Below are 18,770 nucleotides of genomic sequence, written 5' to 3'. Positions count from 1 at the left end.
ACCCCGGACACTTTGGGTCGAAGAGTCTGTGAAGAGCTTAACAGCACTCCTCTGCATGGCTCCGCGGCCGTTTTATCTTTTCCTTTCTCTGAAATGCAATGCAACATTTGAAACTACACCCCCCCACTCCCCCCCCGCTTCGTCTCACTTTTACTGGATAGACGGCAGACCCTCATCCTGTCGGCTCCCTCTCTGTGCTGCAGATTTCCCGCAGCGTTCTACCGAAAACAATGCAGGCTGTAAAACATGCAGGCTGCCAATTCCCTCGCCAGTGGTTCTATTTGTTTCAATTGTGACCTCGCAAAACGCAACAGCTACGCAGTCTGGGAAAATATCCCTTTGAAGCCACTCACATATTTGAATAGTTTCTTGCCTTCTTAAGTCATTTACTTGCCTTTTGTGTAGATAAAAGCTTTGATGTGTGCGTTGACATGTTGAGCCTCATGTCCGCTTGGATGACCAGGGCCTTGGGAAAATACTTGGTGGTGGAGAATCTTTCCATTTCCTGAGAAAAAGTGGACATTAATGGTAATATTCATCACTCCGATGAATTCCTTTCATATAGCACGTAAACATTAGGCAATTAATTCAACCAATGTTGGAATAAAGATGTTACAAGGAGCATTTACAGTGAGAAATCATCGGAGAAATGTTTAGTCAGCTTCCAGATTGTCCAGACTACTACTTTGATCCACATTTTTGGATTGATGCCTCATTTTACTCTCATTACACTTAACATTTCTAATACCTTCCAACCCTCCAGGAAGAGCAGCAGGCTTCTAAATCCTACACAATGGCCAATTGCATTTAACTGTGTTAACTGTAAGAAAAAGACACTGTGCTTATTCTGCGGCCCTCAAAGATGTGTAAGATCTGGGTATTATTTCGTAAGAAGCTTCATGTGTCACTGAGCAACTTTCATAGGAATTGGAGGCGCTGCAGCCGGCGCTGTTTCCACTTCACACATTGACCGTCCCGCCCCGCCGACCATTACTCCAGCAGTCTGTGCGTCTGCATCGCCCACGGCGATTCGGTATCGGCAGCCGTACCACCATTCGTCACACATCCATTTGACGCAGTGGAACTTCAGTTGAGCGTCAGATCGGCTGTTTCTGGTTGACGTGCACTCGGTGAACCTGACGAATGTGCTATTTACTATGTTTACGTCGGCTGTCTGCTTCTCGGATGGCCCCCGGGATCTAAGTGCAGTCTTCATAAAGTGGCGTGGCCGCTGGGCGAGTGAAAGGAAGGGCCACCAATCATTTCTGACTAAACAGTCTACATAACCCCGGACCTGGATCCTGGGAGCAGAGGCTGCTTTAGGGCCATCCGGTAAATACTTCAGTCAAGCTTATCTAAGTTTGATCAAACGGGGCAGGGACCAGGTGAGACCGTGTTGACTATCAAAGGACGAAGCTATTGGCTGGATAAAAAAAAAAAGGAACGAGGTTTGTCTGAATGGAATGGATCCTTTCGTTGGGGTCACCTTCACTAGTGGCTCTTTGCCCAAGCTCCACCTGCACCGCCCTTACTGAACAATGAGCTGCCGCCGGTGCCGTGCTCTTCTGGGAGGCCTCTAACATAAAAGGCCGGCCTTTCATCCTCCGTAAGAGCAGCCAAGCGTGAAGGGCGGAAGGGGGGAGGCCTTAACTATGTTCTTTCTTGTGCATCTGACCCACCCATGGTCTTTCATAGTACACGGTGGTTTGTACTAATTATGGATGTCTCATCAGAATTCTCTTTTTCTCTCTCTGAATTCAGTTGGCCGGTCAGAGGCATCGCCCATGTGGACAACACACAGCTGGGACAGTTGTGCCCCACTAGCGCCGCATAACTCTATTTCCATAATCATCGCACAAATGGTGCGACTGGCTGCTGTCGTCCTTTTTAACCCCCTGATCAGACTCCGGGTGTTTTAATCCGACGGGGGGGGACATAGAAGGCTGCTACCGGAGGACCGATAGGAGTTTTCTCCTGCACGATGTGATGTAATTTTGTGGACGTGGAGCGTAAACAGTGGTCCCTAGAGTGTAAACATGCTGCTCTGAATATGTGGGGAGCGGTTTCAGCGTGGGACCGGACTGAGCGGTGCTTGGCTCCGGGCTCCTCGGTGGATCCAGGCGGGTCGAGGTTTGACTGCCCGAGTTGGCTCACGCTACGCTGTGTTGCCGTAATGGGGGAATTCTTCGAGCTTACAAAGTTCCTGCGCAGCTTCACATGCATGTGAGAGCCGGTGCTGCTGAGTTATGACAGCAACGGTTATGATCCAGCAGATTTTTTGTTCTGAATAATTCGTTTAACAGTTTTTATGCCTAAGGTGAAACATTGTTAAAGGAATTGGTGCGTATTAAGTATTTTATTTGAATGATTTATTTGCCAGCGTATTGCTGGAACATGTCAAGGTCATGCTGCACGCTGTCCAGAGCATTTTCCAGATCTTTCTATCAATTACAGCCGGCTCACGATCTGGTTGAGCAGATTAACCCTCATCTGTCCCATGAGCTTCACTCCGCCGCCGAGCAGTTGGTCCGTAGATACTGCATGTATTTATGTATGAGGTTAGTGCCAAGTGGAAGCAGACTGTGAGGGGAATTCAAGAATCACGTCGGCTACTTGGTCCTGAATATCGGAACATGAGTGATGTTTGAATGCTTCATGCTTTGTTTTAGGTGTTGTTTTTCACTGGTTTCATCTTGTAATATTAATGTAAAATCAACCTACTAACCATGCTTGCCCGCGTGCTTGAGTCTCTTTGCGTGCGCGCGTGCACTCTTGCTTCTGTGTGTGTAATAAAGACTCCTTCCCATGGTATCCTGGTGGGAAGCTGAACAGCTGGGCGCTAAGCAGCTTTCCCCATCACAGAAACTGGACGTCCCAGTCGTAGACCTCCCCCACACACCCACCCCCGCCGCCCGATAACCTACCCTGTTCCACATAAAAAAGGGCTTCCTCTCTGCAGCTATAGCATATACACACCAATAAATATAACTGTGCATAAATCAATACACCAGTGGGCTCCTATGTGGTGATGCTTCAATCACGTGTGCAAAGAAAAGAGGCACTACTGCAGGGAGCACAACGAGGGTCTTCATCCAGCCGTCCAACCGCCGTGTGCTCATTTCTCTCTGTACTTCTCTCTCTATCTCTCTCACACACACACACACACACACACACACACACACACACACACCTCTCTGGATAAATGTGGTCACATTTCCCTATTGGCCCTGAGCCATCTGTCACACAGACTGAGGGATCCAGCCCTCATCCCAACAACCAAATATAGTCAAGCAGCAGAGCACGCTGGGACTGATCCCCACGGCACCACAACCAACCTGGGTCACACACACACACACTTGTCTCTAACACTAATACGTGAGACAATGGAATAGGATTGTTACATTTTGTTCACAGAGAAATGGAGACATCCTTTTTTTTTTAAATCAGACCCACAACCGAGAAAGTACTCAACTTGGGGGCTGCTGTCTCACACTGCGACCTCCTTTCCTCACATCGTCCCTCCTTCGGTTACTGTACAAAACCCACTTTAAACACTCTGTTTCTGTCTGTGTATTCCAAGAGCGTCGTCCGCTGTCTGTGGCATCCGAAACTTAACCAGATAATGGTGGGAACTTCCAATGGACTGGCCAAGGTCTACTATGACCCTGTTAAAAGCCACAGGTAAGTTCAGTTTCATATACAAGGCAGGTTTTTTATGGCCAACAATTACCCCTGAAATTAACCTCATTAGCCTTTTATATATGTTGACCTAACTGTATCAATAATTTGGGCTCTGTGGGACAGTTATTTTTTTCCCTGGTGGGTAAAAATTGGTTTGTTTTCCAGAGGGGCCAAGCTGTGTGTCGTGAAGAGCCAGCGGAAAGAGAGGCAAGCAGAGACGCTGACACAGGATTACATCATCACGCGTAAGTTCTTCCTCTTCTACCCTCACATTTCGTTCAGTTAGAATAAAAATAAATCGTGGCACATGAATCCTTGCTCTTTTAAGGGATTAACTTAAAAAGAGCCTTTCTCAAAGCTCTGCTGCAGTTTGGTCGACCTTGAGCCACTGACCCATCTGCCCTTCACATGATGAGCCAATTCGTTTTTTCCAACAAGAGCCGACACGTCCTATAAACACTAATGACTCCCAAGTGCAAGTTGTGACAAACGAGAGCAAAATGTTAGAATCCTCTTTCTCAGAAACCCCCCAAAAATACCAACCTGTGTTAACGTGTACACACACACACACACACACACACACACACACACACACACACACACACACACACACACACACACACACACTGTGTGTGTGTAGCTTTCTCAGGCCCATTAGCTGATGGAGCAGCGTGTGGATGAGTGGGTCGGCGCCGCCGCGGGGGAACTGGGCCACGCGGCGGCCGTGTGGTCTGCGGTAACGCCGGAGATCACGCCGGGGACGGCCACCTCTCCCACCTCTGCTGGCGTGATCTCCGGCTGGTCCACACCACTCTCTCTCTCTCACGCACACACACACACACACACACACTTACAACCCCCCCCCACCTGTCATCCTGTCACATCACCAGCACACGAGGCTGTCATCTCTTCAGTGCGTGCCTCGCGCTCCTTTTGTCCCCGCTGTCAAGTCATGGACATGCACAAGCTGCTGTCACGTCCCCCCCCCCTCCCCCCCGATTGGCTGCTGACGCCCAATTCAGACGGCATTTATTGTTTGGGCTCCCGCAGCCTCTACAGATGCTTCACGTGATTGCATTGCCAAGCCAACAGGGTGTGAAGAGGGCGGGCGCTTTGACCGCCGCCAGCGGCGAGTGACGCACTCGATGCCCCGAGACTGGAAAATTAGAGGGGACAGGAAGCAAGTGATGGCCCATTGAGAAAAGCGAGGGAATCTGTTAACAGTAACCTTTTTGCTTAATGTAGCGTGGAGGAAGAAGAATTAACACTGAACAGGGACGGGGCCCGTGAATGGAAAATCACTTTATCTGGCCCTTTACTAAAGTGTCTCTTTGTAACCCCTGAGGATAAGAGCAGAGCATACACTCACTTTACACAAACACAAATTACGGCTCTTCTCACACGCACACACACACACACACGCGCACACACGCAGTCCCTCCTCCTCACACACACCTTTGAGAACACTCATTCACACTCTGCCATGCACATGTTCACTCACACACTCGTGGATTTAAGTGCTCGGGTCCTTTATTGTGATGGTGCTCACAAAAGTGTGAAGAGTGGCCGAGGGATTGTCTCCGTCTAAACACTGGCATGTAATGAATATGTTGGTGTGCACCACGGCAGAAAAAGTACACAAGAGGAGAGATCCTCCTGCTGCCCAACAGGTGTGTGTGTGTGTGTGTGTGTGTGTATATTCCTGCATAAATGCTGCATATCTCCTTCAACGCGTGGAACCACAATGCATTCGTGGTGTAAAAACAAAGCTGTAATCGGCCCTCATGAGCTCCAAACACTGTGCATGTTGCCAGGTGCCCCATGTGCTTATTTGTGCGGCTGTGTTATGTGATCTCGCAAGTTACCTAAGCAACTTGATGATCCCTGTTTGCCCTGTGTGTCTGCAGCTCATGCCTTACCCATGTTCAGAGAGGCCCGGCAGAGGAGCACACGAAAACAGCTGGAGAAGGACCGACTTGACCCGAGGAAATCCCACAAACCCGAGCCGCCTGTGTCCGGACCAGGTGAAGTGCATGTTCTTTCTTTTTTTTTTTTTTATTTGGGGCTTTTAGTAGTGCAGAACATAAACCTCACAGAACAAACAAAATAACAAGTAGGTAAATAAACAAAGAAGTAACCGGAACGGCATGCGATGCTGTGTGCGGCGAGCGTCCCGGGAAGAACCGAGTTGAAGACCAAGTTGAACCAAATTGCAAACACGCGATAAACACTCACAGTCGTACCTCTGGTTGTCATGTACTGAACTGGATGGTTACCCAGTTCTCGTGGGTCAATGTGTTTTGCATTGGCCCCTTAAATCAACACTTTCCCAAACGCCACAGCTATGCGCGATCACGGCGACCGTTTGGGCTTCGTCACGATCGGCCGGGACGCCCGACAACGTTTTCCGCTTCACGGCGTTCCAGTTGAGCTGCTGTTTTCTTTTTTGCTTGTTTTTTTTTTAAACTTTCACTTCAGAACTTTGTACTCCATGAAATCTAATGGTTCCACAGTGCAATACTTTTCAGATGTTTTTATTTTTCCCACATTTAGATGTCGGACTTGGCAACGGTTTTAAATGGGGGTCAAAAAACATGTTGCCTACAAAATCCTCCCGAGAAATTCACAGCAGCCAAATAAGACTCATAAAATGAGCGCGTTTTTTTTTCCCCACTCTGTTACGTAATTTAACTGCCGCGAGACCAGCGGTCTGGAAGCAAGACTGCAGTGTGGACTAATAGAGAAGTGAGATTGTCATGGCAGGTCAACACGTGAACGGTTTGTGTCTGTGCGTTCGCGCGACATGTGTGTCCCGACAGGTCGAGGAGGAAGAGTGGCGGCTCACGGCGGCACGCTGTCTTCGTTCATCGTGAAGAACATCGCTTTAGATAAAACGGATGACAGCAACCCCCGGCAGGCCATCCTGCGTCACGCCAAGGAGGCTTCGGACAACCCGTACTGGGTCGCCCCGGCATACACGCAGTAAGAAACCCCGACATGAGTCGTGTCCCCTCTTCTCTCATTCTGGGTTTGCGCTTGTTGCGGACGGGGTAAGATGAGTACCGAGAGCGCAGCTCGCTGTAGTGTGATGGTGCTTGGGTTTCTTTTCTACCTGGCACATTAATGTTTAAAGCGTTAAGCACACTTTAAACCGCAGACAGGAGAAGCAATGGACAACTTTACATTGTTATCGGACTCGGACCACAACGTGAACGTCGACCAAAAGCTTCAAGCCGAATCTGCATTTCAAAATGACTTACTTGTGACGTACGTTATAATAGATTGACCTGATAAAGTGCATCACTTCAGCCTGTTTCATAGTCTGTGTCACAGCTCCCTTTGCTTTTCTGGGAGGACGTAATTTAGTCATCAATTCAAATTGGAAAATTAAACGTCGTAAACCGTTCGTGGCCTCATGGCTCTGTTGAAGTTTATTGCTTTTCTCTGAAGAGCTGTTGAAGCATTACTCCCTCTCGTCTCCCTTTTAGGACCCAGCCAGTGCCGATGTTTGCCGAGGAATCGGAATCGGACGAGGAGGCCGAGAAGGAACCAGAGTGGAAGAAACGCAAGATCTGAAGCGCCGCGAAAGCAGCTCATGTCACATCGAATGGGCTTGTGTTTGTGTGCTTATATAAATGCTTCTACGGCGTTTCTGACAATAACTGTGTTTTGGGATTGATCTCAATTACGTTACTCAATTGAACAGTGTCAGTCCTCCCCCACTTTCTTTTATTTTTTTTTACTTTGCAAGCACAATATAGTTTTTAACAGTTTTATGTTCTATTTCGCTTTGCAATTGATCAACTTTAGGAAGAACTGTTTTTTTTAATGTCTGTTTTGATTATGTGGATTTTATATTCATAATTTCCATTGTTCTCTTAACCCACATCTCCAGAGTTTAAGGCCTCATAAAGTGTCTCCAGATTTTGTGGTCCGGTTGTGTTTATCAGCTATGAAGAACAGTTTGCAAGTTTTTAAAAAGGAAGAAAACCCTGCAGCCATTTGAATTTCTCTCTGCCGTTTTGTTGGATGTGATACAAAACTCCAAATAGCAATCTGCTAATTTGATTCCACCTCAAGAGAATAAAATTCCTTTTGTGGGGGTCCTGTCAAATAGTGATATATTTCACCCAAATTAAAGCGATACTTCTGTTTTTACCAGCAGATCAAAGAAATTCTTCTGCCAGATATGTTTTTATGAGGCGCTGACTCGATCCTGCAGATACACAGTTCACCCAGTCCGGGCCAAAGCTGGTGTTTAGATTCACATTTTACAGGGTAGTTTTTGCCAAGTTATTAAATGGGTAAACCTTTATTTTCTTTTTTAATTACCCGTACAGTGTTTGAAGTTATTTCAACTGATCGAACAGCTGCAATATACGGATCTAATTAAACTCATTTCTGGTTTTCATTTCTTGAGTACACCGACCACTAACCAGTAAATACTAGTTTGCCGTTTAATATGAGACATTCAAGCCACACGGTCGGTTTCACCGCATACATTTTGAATGTTTTATGCTCGGGGTGAAACCGTATAAGCGGTCTTAAATTCCCAACCAACCAGAGTTACAAGCAGGCGATCTAATGTCTCCGTGTCCTGGCAAACTTCCTGCGGCCATAAAATGAATACGAGGACGGATAAGTACCAGGACAAGAAATATGGACGGGCTAAAACAATGAGTGATGTTTTTAGGAGCGACCGGAGTAGTGAGCCGAGGGGGAGAGGCCTTCAAGCAAAAGTCTTCTCAACCTGCCTGTGGAGCTGAACCCAAACCACAGAACCTGCTGAGGTCCAGTGCTGCTCCAAGCATCAACCGCTAGAAAACTCAACCCCAGATAGTTTATTCAAAACATTCCGCAGACCTCCTTGTCACTAGACTCCTTTCGCAATCTTTCCAAGAAATTATCCCATAAAAAAAAACAAAAAAAAAAACATTCTTTTTATAGCCTCAAGAAATCACATATTGTCGGAACCGTGGACCCTGTCGGATCAAGAATGAATTGAACTTGATCAGAACAAACTAATGGGACCCAGATTTGTGAACAAGAGGATGCAGATGATGCTATTTTATGTCTTCCTACTTGATAAATAGTCTCTCTTTCTTCTTCTCTGTTTTTGGTCTCCACCATCACCTGCAATATGTGTTTATGTTCAGCTACTGCTGTAAATCCTCCACTATGTTCACCTGCTTGTTGCTACATCCCTTTTTTTTAAGCGATGAACCAAAACATTAATGAACAAAATAATAAACTGAGTTTAACATTTTCTGTAATTGTGACTACATGCTGATGGACTCTGCACTGCCGAACACAAGATTTAGACAGCTGTAAATAATTCATACTTCTGAGACTTTGTGTCCTGCTATCACGAAGAACTGAGGCTCTACTTGGCCTTCAGCATCTCCTGCGTTACTCCAGCTAAGCTTCGCACACACACCTTGAGCCCCTGCTTAATGACTCGCTGTTTGTACCGCTGCCATCTTCATCTCCTCAGCGCCTCCCGGCTCCTCTCGCACGGTGGAAAACGCTGCCTGGATTTACAGCTCAGTGGCGCTTTACGGCCTGCTTTTGTTTACTGTACGGCCCCGGGCCCGTGTTCAGGAATGCGCTGTAGAAGCCGTCTCTCGGACCGTCCTCGCAATTTCTCCCTTTCGGCCTCAACTTTTCATCCTCCCGTTTTACGCGACGCCTGTGTAAACACACGGCAGGCAAAATTAGCACCATTTGGCACCAGTGCGTGTTTTTTTTCACAAGGCCGAATACCAGAAAGACACGCTTGTTTTAATAGAAACAGGTTTAATTCTGTAAAAAGTTATAAAATGAATATTGTACAAAAATAAAGTTTGCAGAAAGCTTTGGTTCTGTAACACAAAACAAGTGAGACGACATGACACAGGTGTCAACACGAGTTGAAAAATAAATCCAATCCCTCTAATGTCGACACAGAAGATTCCTTTGCACCTTTTACCTTTCTACCTGTTTGCCTCCACGGCAGGGGGGGGCTGGTTGGGGCGAGTGGTCACAGTTTACACGCGCTAATGTACGGTATCGGAGGGGAGCCGGGCGCTCCGAGGCTTCTGGGAAGGCTCCTAGCTGCACATTCTCATCTGGAAAGGCTTATGCACGAATCAGTTAAACGGGAAGATGATCCAATTGATGAGGTATGCTGTGATAAAAGCTTGATTTTTTTTTTCTTTCTTCTTTTTCTCCTCAGTGTTTGGCCTTAATTCAGCTTGATGCAGTGGATTTGTTCTGTGTGTGTGTGTATGGGGGGGGGGGAGATTACACAGTAAAGCTGGCTTGCTTGCTGCTGGGTGGGCACAGATACCTTGGTCCCTAATCCGTACATGGAGACCTACCCGGGGGCTCTCTTTGTTCCACTTAAAACCATCCCCTCCATGGGCACCGCAACGTTCTTTCAAAAGGCCTCCTGTCTTTTTTCCCAGATGGCTTTTTTGTGTGTAGTTTGGGAAGGAAACTCGGCCGAAACTAGTTATTACACGTAGAAAGCGTGGTGAGCCTACCCGTTGTCTCCTTTCGAATTCCAAAACATATTCTTTTTGTCCATGCCTCTACACACGAGATATTTGCAGCAGTTGCGCGATGACAGCCGCTACAGTTGCTGGATCTCCCCTGAACTGCCTCCATCAATATGGCTTTGCCCAACAGAGATGTTTGGTTAAGACTCGTGTTAGAGGATCACTTTCAAATCCCTTTCCAGGGAGTAAGACCTGTCTGTCAAGAGTCGAGACAAAACTGCGAGCGGTCTTGTGAACTTTAAAGCGCATTGGGACAGAACCCGCTGCAGATCTCTAACAGACTTGGTGCGAGTGCTGAGTGAGCTTTGGAGTAACGGGGCTGTTTTGCCACGGCTGCTGTTTGGTGGCATGTTATGGATTACTCATTTGGAAATGAAGAGCAAGGGAGAATAATTTGCCCCCCCTCCACCCCCCCCCCTCCCCCTCTGTGTGTAAGCGTGGTAAAATAAACGTGTAAAATAAGGTGACAACTGTCAATTCAATCAAATCTACTGGTCCCCTCCTCTGTGTTTCTCACTACCCTTTCTTAACTGGATCGCTGACGAGGATGCTTTGGTGTCATGAATAGAGAAACTGGAATCTAAGTGAAGTGAATCAGGATTTGTGGGTGAATGTTGTGCAGTTCTGGATCACCTTTTGAAATTTTGCATGAGAAAATGCTCCACAATGGCACCATCAAGGACGAACAAAACGTTTAAATAAATAAGAAAAATTACAATTTCTTTCATAAAATGAATTGAAATAAATAACAATAAGTTAATTCCCATCTCAATAAATATACCTCTTACACACACGTGTATGTATTATATATATATACACATATATATATATGACTTTACATACAAATGTATATAAATATATACATGTATATATACACATTTGTGTGTAAATACATATACATACATATATACAAATATATATATAGATAAGATTGGATTTTATGTAGATGCGTTGCAACAAAAAGTCTTTGTTGAACTCTGCTGTGGTGCGTGTCATCCCTTTGCTCCCAGTGTAAATGTCACAATCCACTATGCATTGAAAGTAATTCAGATTGCAGCTGAACATACTTCTCAAATATATCTGTGTTCATCTGGAGGCTTAGGAGCAGCTCTGGAAAAACGGATCCAATTCCTGGGGAAATGAATTCCGCCAGAAAAGAAAAGAAACCAATTGAATGTTTTCTTGACTCTCACCTTTTGAGACGGCACAGTTTAAAAAAAAAAGTGTAACAGTCTTGTTTCTTCTGCAAATACTGGTCAGGGATTCTGCAGGACTGAGTGTCAAAGTCAAACGTACAGTTAAATACCCGTCGCATCGTTTTTGATGACCGCCATCAAAAACAAAGAGAACATCCACAGTCCAACGGAGATCCCACCAGCTGCTAGAAGGTCACCCGCCCAGCTCTCGCCTGACGCTTCACATCACACGCAGGCACACTTCCTGGCAGAATGCTTCTTCAGCGTGTGATACACTACATTGTCGTCCAAGAAGGACAAGTCGTCGTCGAAAGCGATTGGCCGACAGCAGGTGCGGGACGGCGTGTCCTTGTCCAGCTTCTTGTTGTGCGTGAGGTTGTTGAGGATCTTGTCGTAGTTGGTCTCGGCCTCCGCGCAGGAGCCGCTGCAGTACCGAAAGATCAGCTCCTCTTTGGTCTGGTAGCCCAGCCCTAAGTCCGTCACGTTGAGGTGGACCTCCTTCAGCAGGCAGCCTCGGGTCTGCACCCATATGGTCTCCCTCCCCTTGTCGCCGCGCCCTCCTTTCCCGCCTCGGCTTCCGCCTCGTCCTCGGCCGCGCTTCCTGTCGCCGTGTCCTCTCCTCTCTCCTCTGGCGTCTGCTGCGTCTGCTGCCCTCTGTCTCTGCTCCCTGCGGCCTTTGGAGGCGCCACTGGGCTCCGACGATCTCCGCAGTCTGCCAATGGTTGCCTCAATAAAATCCATCACATCATCAAACTGCTCTGGAAAAGGACCCGCCATGTCATCTGAAAGATACAGAAGGGACAGATTCTCTTAAGAATGTGTTATTCAAATAATTCAGTCATTTTGAGTCAATGATGTACGCCTTTCAAAGACTGATTCAACTTTGAATATATGCTTCGTGAAACAGCATTCAGGGTGTGACGACAATGCAGAACCACAGAGGAAAAAACATATAGATGCATGTAAGTAAAAAGCAAAAATCATGATGGATGTTGGATGACACTAGAGGGGACAAAGATCTGCAAGGGATGGTGAGCTTGGGAATTTCACTTTGTAGAAATGCTACAACTTAAAAGGAAGCTTTATTTTGGTAAATGCAAATAAAAACTAACATGGCATGTTTGGGTTAAAAGCATGCAGCATGCTGATAAATATGAATTTTACCCTCTGTTTTCCCAAAACATGTGCAGCGCAGAGCCCTGCAGCAGCTGTTTTATATTTCAGTTAACCACCAAACAATAGGCTAGTAAGTATGAATCTTTTTCAAGTTACAGTCTTTTTAAATGTGCATTGAGCCTAAAGGATTCATACACTACACATTGTAGGCTTGACCTTGACCCATTTGTTTACTTGCAAAACAACGTTATTGTGGCAAACTCATAACATGCCACATTTAACACGGTTTGTCTTTAAAAAAATGTATGTCTGTGGATTATTTCTGCTTGTGATTTGACCAAAGTTTGTGTATTACATTTGACGTTGTGATGCCATCAGTTCAACAAACATTTAGAAATCTACTCTACGTGGTTGATGTGTGTGCGAACTTAGCAGGCAGGCAGGCGCGGAAAAGGGTGGCAAAAAATGTGCCGACGATGTCCATGAATACTGAGAAATGTGCAGATCAGAAGCAGTGCGTGCTGATTTATAGATCGGTGTTGGGAGGAGGAATGCAGAGAGTTCTGAGTTGTTCTCGTGGACGTGACTTCAGGTGCTTTGACTCTGTTCACGATGGCTAATGGGGGATGAGTTGGAGGCTGAAGTTCAGAGGGCGTTGTCATTCCACTTGGTGGTAGTCATACATCACATTTGTACATCTGTAATGAAGAGCTTGTTCTCCTGTAAATCCACAGTTACCCCTGTTTTCTTTCACACACCCATTACCAGTGATTTTACAGTAGGCACGGACCAATTACACCACCAAGAGAGACGCGGCGAGCGACAGGGTTTTTTTTTTTTTTTTGGTCATTTTATTCTTTCAAGGCCGTAATTTTAGACCACTGTCCACACTTCCAAGGCCGAAGAAAAAAGGGAAATCCCACGCTTCGGGTCAATTAGACGAAGCAGATTGTGGTGTGCTCGAAAAACTGAAAACATGCGCACCAGCTCAGCTCCCCCGCCATCTGCTGTGAGGAGCGATGAGAACTGACTTTAAGTCTTGGACCCTCCCGTGTTACATGTTGATTCTATTACGGAGCAAAGTCAACCCCTGGAGGTCTGGCAACACTGAAGTGAGCATGCCGAATCACGAAGGCAAACTGTTCCTGAAGGGGAATCAACTGGTCCAACTGTAATCGCGTGTGGTGGCGCTTTTGGACGCGTGCGCAGCGACGTCTGGCAGGTGGCGTTGTGGTTAACACACGTTCTTATTGCAGCGTCCCCTATCTCTCTTGCCTGTTCGCCACCTGATCTGCCCGTGGTGCACAGACCATTGGGCCGCTGCTCGTACGTTGGCTGAACCCGGGCCAATCTGTTTAGACACACCTGCCCTTTGATTCAGACACCTCTCATTACGTGTCATCTGGCCACGGTGCACACCTGCTGACGGATCGGGCCGGTGGCAATTCAAGGTGCAAATTGTGCCGTCATTGGCTGATTGCTGGAATATATGAATCCTCCCGTGCAGGTGAATGAAAACTCTACACTTCTTTGACGTTACAGAGCCGACTCAGGGCTTTACGGTTTTGTTTACGCTGTTAGTGCACAGTCAACGGTCTTTGGTTTCGAGCACATCAGTGATGTCACCAAGGTCCAAACAAGAATATGAGGTGGCGGGACAAACATTTGTCCAAATGTTCCATTCCTTATCTAGTTCTTGGCTGCGTTTACTTCTGCGTGAAGATGATACTGTGTCACTCTGATCCAAACAAAATAAATCCCTGCCCACTGTTGCTGTTAAAATGAACATAAACACAGAACTCTCACTCTCCAACTTTCCGTTGTTGTCCAGCTCCTCGCGTGCAATGTGGTTCACGTCTCTTACAACCATCATTTCTGACTTTCGGCAGATGGGCGAAGGGTCATAGGTCGCTGTGTTTCACAGTGGCAGAGGGGAACGTAAACAGAGGGAGAAGGGGAAATGTGGAGAGCAACCTCTGGGATCAGAGCTGCTCAGTCTCTAATTCATTCTGCTGGCTTGTTTTGACATCGCTGTGCTGTAACCCAGCGCGGCAATAAAAAACAAATTAAGATCTTCCGTCTGATAAGTTGCATGTCTGAGAGCCTTATCAATGGTAGGACTCTCCACTGTTGCCTCAACACCTGCTGTAGCTCACGTGTGATTAGTGCTCATTACTATGCCAGTAAACCAAAGGTGTCTGAATTCCCCCTATTTACAAAGTGGCCCCTACAGCGTCAGCTTGTACGCGTTGCCTACTTTTCCTCTCAAAAGTCAACACGGTGCGTGAGAATTAGGTGAAAAATATGTTGGCTTCACTATTTCCAAAATGATCAAATGGTCAACTGCATGTTGACAGATAGTTTGCACAAGCAGCACAGTACGTGACCCTCCGTTATCCACAATTTAAGACAGTGTCTGCACCTCACAAAAGCTTTTGTCAGAACATGCCGCGAGCCTTACATTGATCCTCCATGGAGATCTCCTTCAGGTTGTGATCTTTACGCTGGAACTTTGGCTCTTCGTCCTCCACAGACAGGGACGCAGAATCACTGTAGCTGGTGCGGAAATAAGTCCTCTTGGCTGGCTGAGTGTTTTGGTAGAGAGGCCGTGAAGCAACAGAGCTCAGGAGCAACAAACACGTGGCCAAAACATCCCATAACTTCATCTTAGACTCAGTTCCTATGAAGAAAGCTGCAAAAAGAGGCTATTTTTATTTCAAGTGATAAGAAATAAATAATGATTAGAATGAATTATAATAAAGTTTGCAATGATACACCCACTGTCCAATGAGAATGTAGGCCAACTGTGTATAATGGAGTCAGCAAAGCTTTTGAAAACAGTGAGGCCAAACCAGACTGACTCATTCTGTATTAATAACTGTGTCATCATGCCGAGACGTTTGAACTCCTCTTCGCCTCATAGTGGTATTTTGTTGTAAATGATAATATAGCAAATATAAACCTACCAGTAAATTCCAAATGTCAATAACAATGAAAAAGTGTCCAAAGTACTTCATAATGCCAATGTATCCCCAAGATATAGAACTAATTATACAGAGAATATTGCGTAAATGTGTGCGTAAAAGTACTGTGTTGTTACCAGCGGCCTCGTGCCTATCTCTCCATTAACCCATCAGAAATACTATATTCATGTTGTTGTGATATCAGGCGACCCCTTGGCTACTTGTAATGAGGAACGTAGGGTGCGCCTTACGCAAAAATGCTTTGGTTAAAGCACGCACCAAACCGTGTTGGCAACGATAGCCTAAATAATGGTGAGTTGGCCAGATGGCGATCCCCAAAGCTTACGTGACTCTGCCTAATGGCATGTTGAGACTGCAGTAAACCAAAACAGCTATGCATGAATAAATATTGTGCTTTAAAATGTTGTGCAAACGTCCTAACAAATGCACAAGCAGCATTTTTATTTCTAGTTGCTATTTAATGTAAATTAGTGGGGCTCGCATTGCGCTAAATTTGAGGGTATTTTATTTTAAACTAATTTAAAAAATATATTTGTTTCTCCACTTACCTTAAATATGGCCCATGCAGACCTGAAACTCGCTTGACTGTTGGTGTTAAAATCCAAAACAGAAATCCCGTCTCTGTTAGTGTCCAAAGGTGAATCAGCCGCATGGATCGTTCAACAACCACAATCCGAAAACGTCCTTAAAACGATAAAAAAATAAAAGCTGAAATACCACTAGTAGTTTTTTTTCATTCTCCGATCAGGCGAAACAACGCGTCTTCCCACACTTTGGAGTCCAAAGGTGGGTGTTGAAGAGAGCGAACCAAGTGCCACTGCGCCTCGCGGGGTACAGTTGCAGTCGCTGATTAATTGAATGCTACGTTTCCACGTTGGAAATCCGAGCGAGTTCCACCATCTCCGACCGAGAGGAGTTCAATGAAGACATCAGCGTCTCCAGCCCATACGCAAGGCACCAAATGGTTCCAAAAAAAGAAGAAGCTGTTCCCCAGGATTAAAGAAGCTCTTGTCAACGCGCCGTTATATCCACAACTGCGTTAATCGTTCATAGTCGCCGACATGTGACGATATCTTGACATGATAAACACACATTTGGGTATTTGTTCTCCATTTCTCCGGGTCAGACAATTGTCCATGCGGCTCGAAGAGTTTCCACGCGCGCTGTCCTCATACTGTGCTGCAGGGACAGATGTCTGTGCATAACACCGCACCGCGCGCAGAGGGCAGTTTGGAGAGATTTATAGTTCAGTGCGCTCTGACGTTTCGGCTGGTTGGAGTCCGCCCCTCTTTTATATGTCCCCGCAAGAGCAAACAGAGGTCCACATATTTCTCCAAGCCACCCCTGGAGCCCCGTTTCGGGCAGCGCAGTTTTCGGATGTCTTGGGGATTATGTCACACATCCTGATGTCCTCGGATTAGATTTCAGTATATGCGGAATGCGATTTGGAGATGTTATGTTGCGATGCGTGTTTCTAACCTGATCTCCGCGCTCGCTTTGCGCGCCGGTGTCGTGTTCCGTCTGATGGCCACACACATCTCAGATTTGAGTTCCCACATGCTAGTTACTAGAACATATTTGTAAGTATACCAGATGAGCATTTGGGGCTGAGTGCAGACTTGTATGTTGGCAATGTATATCTCACTCCAGGTTTATTAACTATAACTCATAGGTCATGCCATGAGTGCTTTCTTGTAGAGGTGAGCCTGGGGCAATACCACACACAACACACACAAAAAGGACTGAACCAGCTAAAACGTGGTACCTGAGATAGGCTTTCCATCACCCTTCACGCCTTTCATCTTCTGCAGAACTAAACTCCACAAGCGAGAATTCAACTATTTTTGTGGGTCTATGTGCCAAAAGAGACGGACTCCTTCCAACAACTAACACTTTTTTTTCCTCCAAAAAGCTTTCTGGTTTTAATTTAATACTGAGATGCTGCTAAATTTAGCTGTTCAATAAAAGGATTTGAATTCCAGCATTGACACACTAAATCCACACTGACTGATCTGTTATCCAGAGGAATTAAGGCTCATAGATGTGTACAGTCACGGGCTGAAGCTTCTTGTCAACACATGTTTTCTTTCAGGCATTCATGCCGCCCTACCCATTCTTAAAGTGTCTGCATGGTACTGAGCCGGTACTCCTCATTGTATGGATTCCTTTCCGTCGTGTTCTCACATGGTTTCATTGTATTCACTGACAGTTGAGGTTTTGTTTGTTATGACTGTATAGCCTCTGGAATCATATCAGTTCTTTTTTCTACATGTACGGTTGCTTGCCCCTGACTTTCACCTCAGCATTGTTCAATGGCAAATTGATGGTGTTTGGAGTAAGTTGCTGTTTGGTAGGACGTTCTTCTGACATCACTGTCCTTCTGTTACAGGTACAGATTGTCTTTAAGTTCCTGCCGCCTCCAAACTTAAATTAAATATACATTCATACAAATCCAATATAGGGTTCAACAGGAATATTAAACTGTTCAGTTCGGCGCAACTGTGCATGCTGGAAAGGCCTCCAGGCTCCCATTTAGCCTGGATACTGTCTATCACATAGAAAACCACGGAGTCATTCGGAAGGTGGGAGTTCTCTGCTTTGTTCTAGCTTTTCCAAAGTTCATCAGCCGTTGTTTGGAGAAATCTAAAGCTTCAGTATTCAATAGTGTCCAGTTTTCAATGAACGTATACAAAGCTAATACATGTGTGTTACTTAATCTGTAACGTACTTGTTATATTACTGCATAAATATTGATGGCACGAATTCCATTTGTAGAAGAATATCACAAAGCTTAAACAAACTAATTGAAATACGTCAGTTAGCTGTCAGATAGTGTCTATTGTTTTGATGCTATTGAGGAATAGAGATAATAATGAATATGGAGATATGGCCTCAGGATTTGGGAAACCGATTGTGAAAAATACTTTTTATTGACAAAATGTTTAACTGGAAAAATATCTTTTACCAATTACATTTGAACACCATTAAGATCACATTGAAGCAAAACAATTGCTTTGGAGGCAAACGTCTTTTAGTTAATCCTGATGTTCTCCATTATTGGGACTACTAATGCCTTTTTGCTAGCAGAAGATACATTTAATAACTGACTGGATTAGATCTCAGAGAGGAGATGTTTTTACACGTCACCACATATGACGTCTCCGTCTAGGACACCGCCTGCTCGGAGATGCCACAGACAGAGGCCATATTGTTCATTGACATCTCGCAGCAGCGTCACCAAAGGATTCTTCTGT

The 18,770-nt window shown here is 45.6% G+C and overlaps 2 protein-coding genes across 3 annotated transcripts in view; one reads left to right on the top strand and one right to left on the bottom strand.

Moving 5' to 3' along the window:
- Window positions 1-8,075, top strand: part of wdr70 (WD repeat domain 70) — a 29,716-nt gene extending 21,641 nt beyond the window's left edge. For both annotated transcript variants that reach the window (XM_040197322.2, XM_040197321.2), the window contains exons 14-18: window positions 3,581-3,681; window positions 3,847-3,926; window positions 5,589-5,705; window positions 6,501-6,663; window positions 7,170-8,075. In XM_040197322.2, coding sequence (XP_040053256.1) covers window positions 3,581-3,681; window positions 3,847-3,926; window positions 5,589-5,705; window positions 6,501-6,663; window positions 7,170-7,257 — 549 coding nt within the window. In that variant the 3' untranslated portion in view covers window positions 7,258-8,075. The remainder of the gene's footprint in view (window positions 1-3,580; window positions 3,682-3,846; window positions 3,927-5,588; window positions 5,706-6,500; window positions 6,664-7,169) is intronic.
- Window positions 8,076-9,869: 1,794 nt separating this feature from the next.
- Window positions 9,870-16,748, bottom strand: gdnfa (glial cell derived neurotrophic factor a). Its single transcript, XM_040197323.2, has 3 exons — window positions 16,065-16,748; window positions 14,994-15,224; window positions 9,870-12,198 (listed from the first exon to the last, which is right to left on the bottom strand). The coding sequence occupies exons 2-3, from the start codon at window positions 15,196-15,198 to the stop codon at window positions 11,642-11,644; spliced, it is 762 nt and encodes a 253-aa protein (XP_040053257.2). The 5' UTR covers window positions 15,199-15,224; window positions 16,065-16,748; the 3' UTR covers window positions 9,870-11,641.
- Between the last annotated feature and the right edge of the window lie 2,022 nt (window positions 16,749-18,770).

This window comes from Gasterosteus aculeatus, chromosome 14 (genome assembly GCF_964276395.1).
Source record: "Gasterosteus aculeatus chromosome 14, fGasAcu3.hap1.1, whole genome shotgun sequence".
NCBI lineage: Eukaryota > Metazoa > Chordata > Actinopteri > Perciformes > Gasterosteidae > Gasterosteus > Gasterosteus aculeatus.
This window is presented reverse-complemented; position numbering and strand designations above follow the sequence as displayed.

Coding starts and splice junctions, on each gene's coding strand:
- gdnfa (XM_040197323.2), bottom strand. CDS start 15,198: ATGAAGTTATGGGATGTTTTGGCCACGTGTTTGTTGCTCCTGAGCTCT. Junction 12,199..14,993: donor GATCTCCATGGAGGATCAAT/GTAAGGCTCGCG, acceptor TGTATCTTTCAG/ATGACATGGCGGGTCCTTTT.